Raw genomic sequence first — 12,763 nt, 5'->3', positions numbered from 1 at the left:
AAAACTTGCATCTTTAGAGTTCCTAGCAAAGCCCATGGAATAATAAATACTCTTCTGAGGACACTGTAAATCCATTCTGCAGGCTTTTAAATATATACTTTTTTTTAATTTACAGTATAATTATATGACAGTTCATGTTGGCGTGAATGTGTTTTACAGGACTGAAAAGAAATTGTAACTTATTCACTACAGATGCAAAATATTAAAGGGAATGTCTGGTAATACTGGAAATAGGACCACAGGACTAATTGTTCCTGAATAGTTTTGAGATGTGCTAAGTGTCAGTACTGTAAAAACTTTTCCTGTTAAGTAAAGCCTAGTGATATACATGCAATACCAGAATGAATGTTGTAATTGTAAATCAGCAATTTTCTTGATAGCTAAGGGAAGCATAACAGGAAGGAACATATTTTTATAGCATGTAGATCAAACAGTGCTGTTAACCATGATACGGTATATTAATAACATTATTTCTAATAAACTATGCTTGCAGTACAACTGCAGTCCTGATCATTTTAGATGATGTATGTAAGAAATAATTCTAGTAATGGTAGTGTTGCAAATGTACGGGCAGGATAGGAAGATTCAGTCACCAAAGGTTAATGACTAGGATGTGAACAGAGGGAGTTGTTTACAGAAGTAGCATGCAATTTAAATTTTGCAGGAGATTTAATGCTATCGCTTGGCAATTGCTGAAACCAACAGCCCAGAAAACTGTGACATTAAGAAAATATTGCTCTTATAATCACTCCAAAATAAGTCAATTAGTAATACTGCAAGTGCTCATGATTACTTGACCCATTTGGTTTGCACTTAAGTGAAAAACGTTCACCTATTACAGCAAACTCATTCAGTTGTGACCTGTTTTGCATTTGAGATTTTGGAGTCAGCTCCTCCTCCTCTATGTCAGCCTTCGCCAGCCCCAGAGTAGTAGGCAACCAAGTCACACTGACCTCTGACATTTTGATATGAAAAAAAGTCAATTTATAATTGTGTTGTTCAAATGAAGGGTAAAACAGAATTTAATCTGCTATTATACCAAACTGTGATGGCTGTCTTCAGTGGGAAGCAATGTAAGTCAATATGTGAACTTTGGCACCAGACGACCTTTAGAAGCACAACAATATACACAATTTACAAGCAAGAGCAGCACATGCAAATGACCCGACTGTTTCGCTGTTGGATTACAGCTACAAAGAGCATTATGGAGAGTGCTTCACAAAACAAATTAAAGACTGTTACTTAAATGTCACAGCACACTATTGTATTTGGCTACAGATCATTACACCTGATACTAACACCTTTTAAAACCGTAATAACTTGGAAAATATTACATTGAGTGCCCGCATATATAAAAGGGGAAAAATGAGAAATGGTTTTCTCAAAGTAATTTAAACATCATCACTCTACGGCTAGAGGGAAAGGTCAAAATTTAAGTAAGCTGATAGGAACATGAATGGTAAAATAATGTACTTGCACAAACAGAAAGACCACGAGAATGAGTTGGCAAACATGATATGTAAGCACGCATGCTTCAGGCAAAACTGATTTCCACAGCGGCACTGGGAAAAGGGGGAGGGACATGGGAGATTTTGCAGTTGGAGACTTAGATGTTTGTGGCTGTTTGCAGTTACCTTCAGTGTTGGTGTTGCTGCTCGTGTAAATGTTTCGCAGACTACCAACACGGTTTAGTTTCCATGCTTTGCGTTTGGCTGCATCCAGGGAGCAGAAAGGGGAAGAAAAAAAATAGGAAGTGGTAAAAATAAACACAAAAAAAGAAGAAAACTGATGTGAATGTAGAACAGAAAAATATAATACAAGGCATGAATATTTTTTGTTAAAGCAGCTACTTAAAGAAATTATGTTTTGCTGCCTAACTTTTCTTACACAGTTAGAACTTCTTAAGACTTTAGGCCCTATCAAGCTGCATTATACTTCAAGATATAACACCAGATCAACTTCCAGGACAAACAAACCATGAAGTTTTTAGTTTGGCTTGCAGTTCAGAGGCAAAATACAATAAATATGAAGCAGTATTCAGTTCTACTAAACAATCCAGTATATTTTGAAAACGTCTGAACATTCAAAGTAAAACAAGAAACATGAAACAAAATAGGGTATGTAAATCAGGAAGGAACAGACTTCTGCTATAGTTATGGTGAATCTTGCAGGATGCCTGCGTGCAACTATAAATATGATCCTAAATGATGCACAGTATATTTTAACTGTAGAAATTCACCTTTTATATATCTTGCAAAATTTTTATTTACACATTCTCACATTAATTTACCATTCTCCAGTGCCCATCAACAACCACATAGCAGTTGTAACTTGTATCTTACTGGAAAATTAACTGAAAAGTCAAAAGTTTTAAAACCTACCCCATGAAAGCCATACCGTGGCATAGAAAAATAAAGTCTTGAATTTGTCACATGTGGCCAGAGTTTGAAAAGCAGCTCAGCTGTCTGTAAGAGATGGCATGAGAGGGTGAGAGTGAATAGTCTCTGCCTGCTCACCCATCCTCAGATGATTCTAGCTCACCACGAGTGACACAAAGTGGGAACACTAGGTGTCTACCCCTAGTTGTCTACCCATTACACCCCAGACCTATTAAGTCTATGATGCAGTGTGCAACTGCACTGATAGCAAACCCTGGAGTGTAGTTCTAGCAGAGCTCATAACACCAAACACAGCTGCTCTGCCAGGGGAGAGGACAAGCCCCCATGCAGGACCATCTAGCAGAGCTCATAACACCAAACACAGCTGCTCTGCCAGGGGAGAGGACAAGCCCCCATGCAGGACCATCGAGGCTAACCCACTCTCTATCACCCAGATCTCACTGTAAGTGCATGAGGCCACTGGAAATTTCTGGGCAGCCACAAATAGGCCTCGTCTACCAGAGGAATCATGGCTCCTGCTATCACAGAGTGAATAGGCCGATTAGGTTTAGGTAGAAGTGCCATAGGGTTTTGTCCTGCACGGGTGCAAAGAAAAGAAAAACGTGATACTACAGATAACATTACAGACTTCTACTTTGCAGAAACAGAATTGGAGTTACAAGTTAAAAAAAAATTGCACCAGAAAGGCCTTACAGGAGACGGATGATACCTTCCACAATGAGGAGCATGACACAAGATGTCAAATTAACTTTTTAGAAATTGTGTGTAATAGTATATTCTAAGAAGGTACACACACACACACACACAGTTTCTGAACACCAGCAGTTTAGATAATTTGGACTGTCAATGCTGTATGTGCTGGACAGAAGTGGACTTACAACTTAGAATTTTCAAAACACTCCAGTTTCAAAAAATGAATTAGTACAGTGATCAGTGTACTACATGCATATGTTTTTTAAACAGAAAACTGCATAATTCATCATGCTGAAATGACTTTTTATATAGAGTAGAATATAGTTCAAATCCTGTACAACTCAATAAAGATAATCTCCTCTGCTAATCAGGGCATGGAAGCAAAGAAGCTGCAACAGTATGCCTTCATTAAATGCTGGATAAATGCAAAACTGATTACATGATTCTTCATAAAGAGAAGTGAAATAATTTCAAACAGAGCAAATGTTCCGATATGATTAATGATTCTAAAATGCCAGAAAATGTTTATATGTATATTAACAGCTGATCAGCCATTTCACAAGCACAATTACCACAACAAAATTCAAAATTATGAGAATGTACATTAAGACAGCTAATACTCCAAATGTAAAATTACTTCAGCATTGATATTCTATCCATATATGCCCCTTTCTGTTACTAAGACAAGAGACAGAAGTTTCTTAAATGAATGTTAAAAGAGAGAAAGCATTACTTCTAAAAAAACTAAGCACATGTATAACAGAGGTCCAAATTTTCATGAAGGTATAACAGTCACTCACCATAACCTAATTGCATAAGAAGCTACTCACCACATTTGTGAGTACAAGACTTTAAAAAAGATATAAAGCTACAGTAATGTCCAAGTTTATAACACAGACTTCATGTCTCTTCCACAAAAGAGCAATAATAGTAGCTATAGCAAAGTGTATTCCTGATAATCAAGAATGAATGCAATGAAGTTTCTTACAAAACCTTAAAAAATTTGCTAAATTGTGCATAAACAATATTTTAAAATTTGCAGTACACACACATTCAGTAGTGAACTGTAATTTTCTTAGATTATATTTCCAAAAAAAAAAAAAAAAAAAAACTGCCTAGATAAGTGCTTAAAATATTTTAGAGACTGTGGAACCTTTACATCAGCATCCTGATTGGAGAACGAATGCTCTCCTGCAGGGTATTAATGTCGAAGTAATGTCCACGGAAAAACAAGTCTGCCGCTTCACGGCAGCATATCAAGCTGCCTTGGAACTCGAACAGACAAAAATCTAACGGCCATTATTTTACACTCGCTAAGCAGCGCTTCTGCTGTTTAGTGAGTGTAAAATGTAAAAGAAAAAAAAAGGAAAATTAAAAAAAAAAAAAAGTGCATGTGTGTAAGTGTATGTGAGTGAAAGTGAGATCGATTGAGCCATATTTTACACTCGCTAAGCAAAGCTTTTGTGATTGAGTGTTGAAAAAAAAAAACAGGAAAAAAGTGTATATGTGTGTATATATGTGTATGAGCACGTTTATGTTTCTGTCTGCGTGTAAGTGAATACGTACACCTCAGCAGAAGAGACTGTGTGTGTGTGAAAGCAGAAGAGACTGTGTATGTGTGTATGATAGAAAGAGAGAGAGAGTGAACAGTGAGATTGATCAAGCCATTATGTTACACTTGCTAAGCAGCACTTTTGCTGTTTAGCGAGTATAAAGTAAAAAAGAAAAGAAACTTAAAATATCAAAGTGTGTGTGTGTGTGTGCGTGTGTCCATGAGTGAGAGTGTATGCGTGCATGAAAGCAGAAGAGACTGTCTGTGTGAGACAGACAGAGTGAATGGTGAGAGCGATCCCTGGCAGTAGCAGTTAAGAGGTCTGCATACCTCTTGACATAACTCTCAGCTGTACAAATTTTTTGCAGACTGTCCAGATTTTTGCCTCCTATGTTTGGTATGGTTCTCATAAAATTTTGTTTTTCTGGTAAATCGCTGACAAAGCATTGAGAATTGGAGTCAGAAAATAATGACAGGCATTTGAATTTCAAACTTCATTCCCTTCTGAAAATGCATGCTAATGCAAACTTGTTACTCTATCAACTTTCTATGTTTGTAAAAGCAATATTTAAAAGTTGTGCCTATTTCTGGGCCTTTGATCCCCCATTACTTATGGCTTTGTCCAGAATTCTTGTTGTAAGAGGTGGAGAGGTATAGGTTCATACTAGGCTATCTGCCCTAGGGCATTTATAAGCCTAGCCAGAATGCGTTTGGCTTTCGCCACTCATTTTAAATTTATTTTGCTATGCCCTTTTTCGAGGTTAGTATACTGTGCCTCTGTCTAACAGTGACACAGAAGTGATACCCGGGGTAAACCTACGATCTCCCATCCACTCATCAAGATTCCTTTTGAAGAGAGTCAATGAGGGACTCTGCCTAACCTGGACTGGGATTTTATTCCAGAGTGAAGGGAGCCTCTGGGTTATGAATCTGTCCCTCCAGCTTGTCCTATTTATTTCAGTGCTGAGGTTCAACTCTCGAGCGTAGCTCGATGGGATTTGGATTTTCTGAGGTGCAGCATGTCCATTAATTCCGGGTTGGACATGGCTTTATACGTCAGGCACAGATCGCCTCTGAACAGGCGGCATGCCACTGAGTAGAGCTGGAGTTTCTTTAACCGGGCAGCATATGGCATCTGTTTGAGCCCTTTGATCCTCTTGGTGAGGTACTTTTGGGGTCTTTCCAGTTGGTGCAGGTGTCTGGTAAGGTACATCCCAAAAGGGGCATTGTACTCAATTATGGGCCTGATGAGGGATGAGTAAAGAGGCACAATGACCTCCCCTGATCTAGATGTGAATCCCTTCATGATTAGGTGGGCTATATAAAATGTTTTTCTAACCACTTTGGCCACGTGGTTGTCAAATGAGAGATTGCTATCAACTTGGGTCCCCAGGTCCCTAATTACTCCTTCTGTACTTAATGGATTACCACCTATGTGGTAATTTGTGTATGCCTCGCGACTTCTTATCTCAACATATGTCTTTATATATTTTTAATGTAAAATGCTACCTCCAACACCATTAACATATACTACAGCAAGCTTGAAGAATTGGGAGGAGAAACTGTTTTACATCAAAAACATATAAAAAAAAAAAATATATATATATATATATAGTACTTAAGAAAGTAAGTAAGAACACAACAATTTTACAGATAGCCCATTCTCTAAGCAAAATAATGCCCTCCAGGGTGTGTGTTAATGTGTAATTAATGCCCTTCCAGGGGTGTAGAGGCCCTCCGCAAACAACCCTGGGCAGGTATTAATTACACATTAACAGACACCTTGTCAGACATTATTGCTTGCATATTACTACTGCAGAAGCAGAAACACTTTTGACCATTTAAAGGTATCAAGTTACACTATAATCTCAGACCTTACTGTCTACGGCCTCGCCTGTAGAAGATCTATGATGGTGTAGTGACTACAGATGCTGTTTAACATAAGCATTCTCACGTGTGAATGGAAGTGGGAAGACTGTGGTCATCATTAGGCCATGCAGGCACAGGGTGTGGTACTGAACCCTCCATTATAACCACTCCAGAAGCCAAGGCCATGACCTCCTGGGTCCTCTCTGCCAGCAGGAATGACCTAACCCAGATGAATACCAATCTTTGCACCAGTAAAGCCAATCTTCTGATTCAGGCTTATACAAGACTTCTCCCAGTTTATGTTGACACACAGAGTCTGTAATTAAGGAAGTATCCATGCCATAGATGCTAACAAGGAGTCCCTCAGCTGATCTACCAACAGCAAAATATCTAGGAAGAGGAACACATGAAGTCTAACTCCTGCAAGGTTTCTGCTGAAAGGAATACGATATTGGAAAGCACTCTGAAACAAGAGGACAGAACATATTTGAGGCACTTAAACTAATGCTCAAATAGAGTGAACCAGAGAGACCTCCTCTGTAGCCTAAAATATGCCAGAAGGCAAATATATCCATTATCATCATCTATGCAATCTGAGGCAGCAGGGGCATGACCTCCTGGACAGCCATCTTCCAGAATCTGATGTACTAGGTATGCTCAGTGAAGTCACTAAAGTGCAAAATGCAACGGAACTTTCCTGCCTCCTTTGAAACACAGGAACTATAGGAGTAAAAGCTTCTCTCTGAAAGATAAGCAGCTTTTATGGTTCTTTGAGGAGTAGAACAGGGCACCAAAAACATTGTGAAAAAGTTTGATCTTTCTGTGAAGGTATTTCTGTAGGGGGAACTAAGAGCAAAGAAGCAGTTGTCTAAGAGTTTGCTGAAAATTATTCTTTCTTGTGGAAATACCAACAAATTAGGTGCTTAGGAATTATGGTTGTCTTGTCCATAACATAAAGTGCTACAGCATCATACAGTGAAGTGCTAGGGAAGGTCAGTGACCTAATAAGCAAACTGGAAAAATAAAATGGGAGAGGATAACTACAGCATACCGGTATATCACTTCTACTTTATTCCAGCTGCCTCACCTGAAGGTGTTTTTTTTTGCCTATAAAGAGTTTGGTATTGCAATTGTTGTGGCAGAAATCTAGGCCTATAGTGGATCATGACAGATTAAAATTATTACAGAGTAAAGGGGATTAAGGTTACCAGATTTCCCCTTTGAACTGAAAAAGGCCCAGTTGTATTCTGGGTGTAAATGATTATAGACAGATTAAAAGAAGGTGTGGGGAAGTTTATTTGGGCTTTTGATTAAGAAAATGGGAATGTGAAATATCCTTCAACCTCTTCTAGGAACATGTAGAGCAGGACAAATAAAATTACACATGACAGAGGTGGCGAAGGTGAATTTAGCAGGAGTATTACAACAGCACTGCTGACAGAAAGGGGAAATTGCTCTAGCCTATTAGAAGTTGTTTGAGGGAACTGGAGGTTAGTGACGGCAGTAGAAAATTGGATGCATAGCAGAGTGTATTTGGGATGGTGGGGAAAGTTAATACAATTGAACCACTTTCTTAGCTGATCTAATTTCCATGAGAAATTTTTAGTCGCAAGCAATAACTTCTTGGTCTAAGGGAGCTTGCTTGCAAAATTAATTCAACTGAGGGACTGAAGACAGAGGGTGCAGTAGTAGTGAATGGTTTACATTCTTAATAAAAATGAGGCAATAAAGTGGACTGCTTAGAAGTTTAGGAAGCAAAATGTACTGTATGAGGTTAATAATTAAAAAGGATATAATGTTGCAGATAAGAAAGGGCTGAAAGAGAAGTGTGTATTTCCAGTTTAAAGAAGACAACTGGAGGTAAATTTGCAAAATCCCAAAATGTGCTACCATGTCTAACAGATTTGGGATCTTTGCATGGAAATGTTTAGCCCACATTTTTCCAAAAATGCAAAGTTTATGCTGAACATATCAAGATGGAGTGTTGGGCAGCTGGGATCATATATTTTGGAAGTAACCATGATTAGAACAATTGAAGACAACTGTACACACCTTTTTAACAGAGGTTTGGGCAATAACATGAGACAAACAATATAGCTGTTTTACCTAGGGTTCTCCAAATCCTGACTCAGAAACAGGCATGAGTAGAGACTTTTTAACTTGCTAATTAAAGTGGCACAAATCAACAACAACAAAAAAATGGAAGCAGCAGTCTCTACCAACAATAATGGAAGTAGCACAGTTAATGACAAATGAATATGATATGGGGACCTGAGTCATTACTGACAACTGCAGTCTTAATACTATAAACAAATGGTTGCCATTGACAATAGTATCTAGATAATTTAGAGGGCTAAGGGACTGTAAAGTACAGGATCTAAGATGTACTATAAGGACCTTACTAGGAAAGAAAGAGTGGCTAATCTCTGTCAAGATAAGATTACAAGAGGGTGGTATTACATAGAAAGTATACAAAGGCAGTCGTACCAATGTAGAGTAGAGTTCACTCCATATTTTCTTTAAAGTTGTTTAGTGTTCTGTTGTGCTTTTCACTGCATATTTATCTACTTGATGACTGTTCCTTTGATGCTGATATGCATTGCAATTAGGACATTGAAACCACATACAACTTACAGAAAACCAAGGGTAAAGAAGCAATTCTGCCTGCAAAATCACAACAATTCTGCCCTTGTGTCACACACACAAAAATATAGTTTTTATTTCTAATTAAAAAGAGCTATCATAAAAAGTAAAATAAAAACAGTACCTCCAAAAAGTACAGCACATGACTAACTTTTTGCAATCTCCAAAATAGTAAGTACGACAGGTAAATACCTCATTATCTTGTTGTGTGGTGGACAGTGATGCTTTAATTTATCAAGATTAGGAGAAAGATGTTGTCAGACAGGTGTTGGTCATCTAAAAATAATAATGTTGAGGTTGTGAGGGTGTCCTAAAGGTTAAGGTGTTTGCCTTACAAACACAAGGTGCAGGGTTTGAATCTCACAAGGGATAATTGGCTAGGCTTTAAATTAATCGCAAGGGCGGTTAGCTTAGTACTAATCTATGAATCTATAAATAATTTTCTGAAATATGGACAACTTCTTTGCAATACTGGAACAGGTAGAATACATCGTTCTGCTGCTAATCTTTAATATGTTTCCACTTCCTTCACTGACTTCAAAAGATACAAATTTGGAGGGCCAAACTTTTCTTACTAACAATATTATTGGGACTTGAGTCGTATCTTCAGGTACATTTTCTGACAGTAGCGAGCCATGTCTCTATGTAGCTATACCTGCCACAGCATCAACTGAATTATAAGTGCATTTTAATTCCCTAAGTTCTGCAAGTTCAGTATGCCAAATCAGTAACCAACTCTTCCTTCTCCTTAGGATATGACAAGTTATTTTTTTTAAATCTTATGCCCCTGAGATTTGTCCACCACCAAGACTTCAGGATCACATTTCTTAACTTCAAAAACTATTTTAGGAAAGGCCAATATCAGATCTAACAACTGTACTAACAAAAGCACCAGTTTTATCTTATATTCAGGAGGCACTAATATCAACAAAGGATCAATGGATAAATGTGTCTCCCTGCTTACGGGGATGAGGGAATGATAACTGATGGTCTCAGAATGCTGTAGACCCGGGGGCGTGGCCAAGGATGAACACAGGATAGCAGCAGATTTCTTCAGCTCCACCAATTTCATTACACTGACAGGAATTAATTACTTAAAAATTTAATTTTTGAAGTAATTTTCTTTCTAAATATGTTTGTTTTATATAGTTCTTGAACTATATCTAAAAAAGAAAGGAAATTTTAACAATATTCCTGTCAGAAATCACTTTGGAAATTTTCCTGTCAGTTTATCAGTCTGAAATGAGTTCCAGTAAGACAAATTCTCAAGACTCCAGCATCAAGAAAGAACTTCAGTCTCTGATAACTATAATCCAGCAACTTACTGCTAAGATGGATAAAATGGATACTAAAATTGATACCTTCATAGAAAAACTACAAAACAAATAGACTTGTTACATATAGACCTGCAACAACAGAAGATCCAGATGACAGGCATAGAAGAAGCTGTGAATGACATGGAAAATAGAATCCAAGAAGAGGAAATCAACATTGAGTTTCTGCTGAAACAAAATACACATTTACAAACAAAGCTGGATGACCTGGAAAATAGATCTAGGCGCAATAACATTAAGATTTTTGGACTGCCAGAAAATATTGAAGGTAACAATATTACTTCTTTTTTAACAACATGGCTCCCTAAAACTTTAGACTTACCAGAAGCATTCTCTTTTGGTATCGGAAGAGCACATAGATCTATAGCTAATACTAACTCTAACAAAACTATCCTAGATCAGTTATAGTTAGATTTCTATCATCTTTTGATAAAGAGATGGTTCTTAAATCTGCTTGGGCTAAAGCTCCTGTTAAGATTAATGAGACAACTGTGTGTTTTGACAATGACTATTCTTCCTTGGTAATAGCTAAAAGAAAAGTTTTTCTACCACTAATAAGGGAGCTTAAAAAAGCACAGTTTAAAACATACCTTCTGTTTCCTGCCAAGCTAAAAATCTTCCTTCCTGATGGTCCTAAAATTTTTGATGACTTAGACTCTGCTTTACTGTTTATCAAAAAAAAATAAGATTTTGGATAAAATAGAGGTAATGGAATGGGCTAGTCCTTCATTAAAGAGACTGGCAACTGAAACTTCGTGGAAGACTTCAGAGAAGAAGAAGAGACTAAAAAACAAATGATTTGTTCTATGTTTTTTTTTTTTCTCTCATCATTTTACTTCATTATTAATCTTTTTAAATATAGTTCCTGCATTTCCAGAAAGCCACAAATATTCTGAAAAAAAGATTTAATCAAAGTTATTCTCTGTGTGCAAAGAAATGTTTTGTTTCATAACCAGTCAAAATATCTGAGGAACTAATAACAAGCTATTATTCAATTTGTTTCTCTTTCTGAGAAAGAGAAGTAAGGTCAGTAATTTGATACATTTTTTTTTCTTTTTTTTCTCCTTTTCTTTTTTTCTTTGTTTAAACAATGACATTCTATTTAGATTATGTAGTGGGTAAAGGGTGGGGAGGGCAGGGAGAGAAGAGTAATGAAAATATGATAAATGGAATAATAACATATTTATTCCTTGTAAAAAGTTTATATGTTCTTCAAATGCTATTCCTAATTATACTTTCTTGATTATACTGCTTATGCTTGTTTGTAAATAATCTGTCATGCTTTAACTAATAATAATTAGAACTAAATAATAGTAAATAATATGTTTTATTTTTAACTCTATTAATATAAACAGTAAGTAATATTCCATTGTATATACTTCTTATAGCTTTCTCTTACATTTTTTTTATTTCTACTTTACACTCTTATTTTCTACTCTCTTTTTCTTTTCTTTATTCTTTCTCTTTATTTTTTTTTTCATATTAATATATAGAAATGCTTTTGATCATATAGACACAGTAAATAATAAGATTTGCATAAAAATTGAGTTGGGACAAAAATATTGAGTTTTATTACTTATTAATAACTTTGGGCTTAATTTCACTTACATAGAGGCTGTAATAACCTGTAAAATACATTGCGAAGGTTTTGTCATGTTTAGATGCATTTACACTGCTAAATGAATGTTTGTCACTAGTTTTTAACAAGTTTCCCGCCAAAATGTTAAGGGAGACAATCTGGGATGTGGGCTACCTCATGAACAGTGTCCTCGAGTTGTTTCAAAAGCTTCAACTCTCAGAATTCTCACAGAAAAGCTGAAAGCAGTCAATCTGACCTTTGACCCAGATATCACACCGACACATAGCAGATTCAGGAAGAACACTCTACCAGGAAGTAGAACTGATGCAAATGCGACTATGTGAAGGAAAATGAACTCTTTAACATTTAAATGTGAGTTATTTTATATAATTACTTAAATATCTATGTTATAATTCATAAAATATGTCAGTTATAATGATTTTAAATGATGAAGTTTCTTGTAGTAAGTAAATGTCTTATTTTAGAAGGCATAGAAAATGAAACATTTATTCAAGTGTTTTTGAAAATCTACTTGACTGCAGCATACTAATCTGTGTTAGAAACTTATGTTCCAAACATATACATTACTATAACTCATTTAATTCATCTGATTGACAAGCATAAATAACTTTATAACTCTATTCTGGAAGAAATTGTCATGTGATATATTTTAAAACAGTAGTATAGACATACA

At 36.4% G+C, this 12,763-nt stretch overlaps 1 protein-coding gene across 1 annotated transcript in view; it reads right to left on the bottom strand.

Moving 5' to 3' along the window:
• LOC122792978 (arf-GAP with GTPase, ANK repeat and PH domain-containing protein 1-like) overlaps window positions 1-12,763 on the bottom strand; it is a 2,685,441-nt gene that overhangs the window by 656,213 nt on the left and 2,016,465 nt on the right. Inside the window, exon 15 of the mRNA XM_044060583.1 lies at window positions 1,635-1,712. Within this exon, the coding sequence (XP_043916518.1) occupies window positions 1,635-1,712 (78 nt within the window). The remainder of the gene's footprint in view (window positions 1-1,634; window positions 1,713-12,763) is intronic.

The sequence above is a fragment of the Protopterus annectens genome, chromosome 2.part0, assembly GCF_019279795.1.
Source record: "Protopterus annectens isolate FY-2018-M chromosome 2.part0, PAN1.0, whole genome shotgun sequence".
In the NCBI taxonomy this organism is placed as follows: Eukaryota; Metazoa; Chordata; order Ceratodontiformes; family Protopteridae; genus Protopterus; species Protopterus annectens.
The sequence above is the reverse complement of the archived record's forward strand: the minus strand, read 5'-3'. Positions and strand labels throughout refer to the sequence as shown.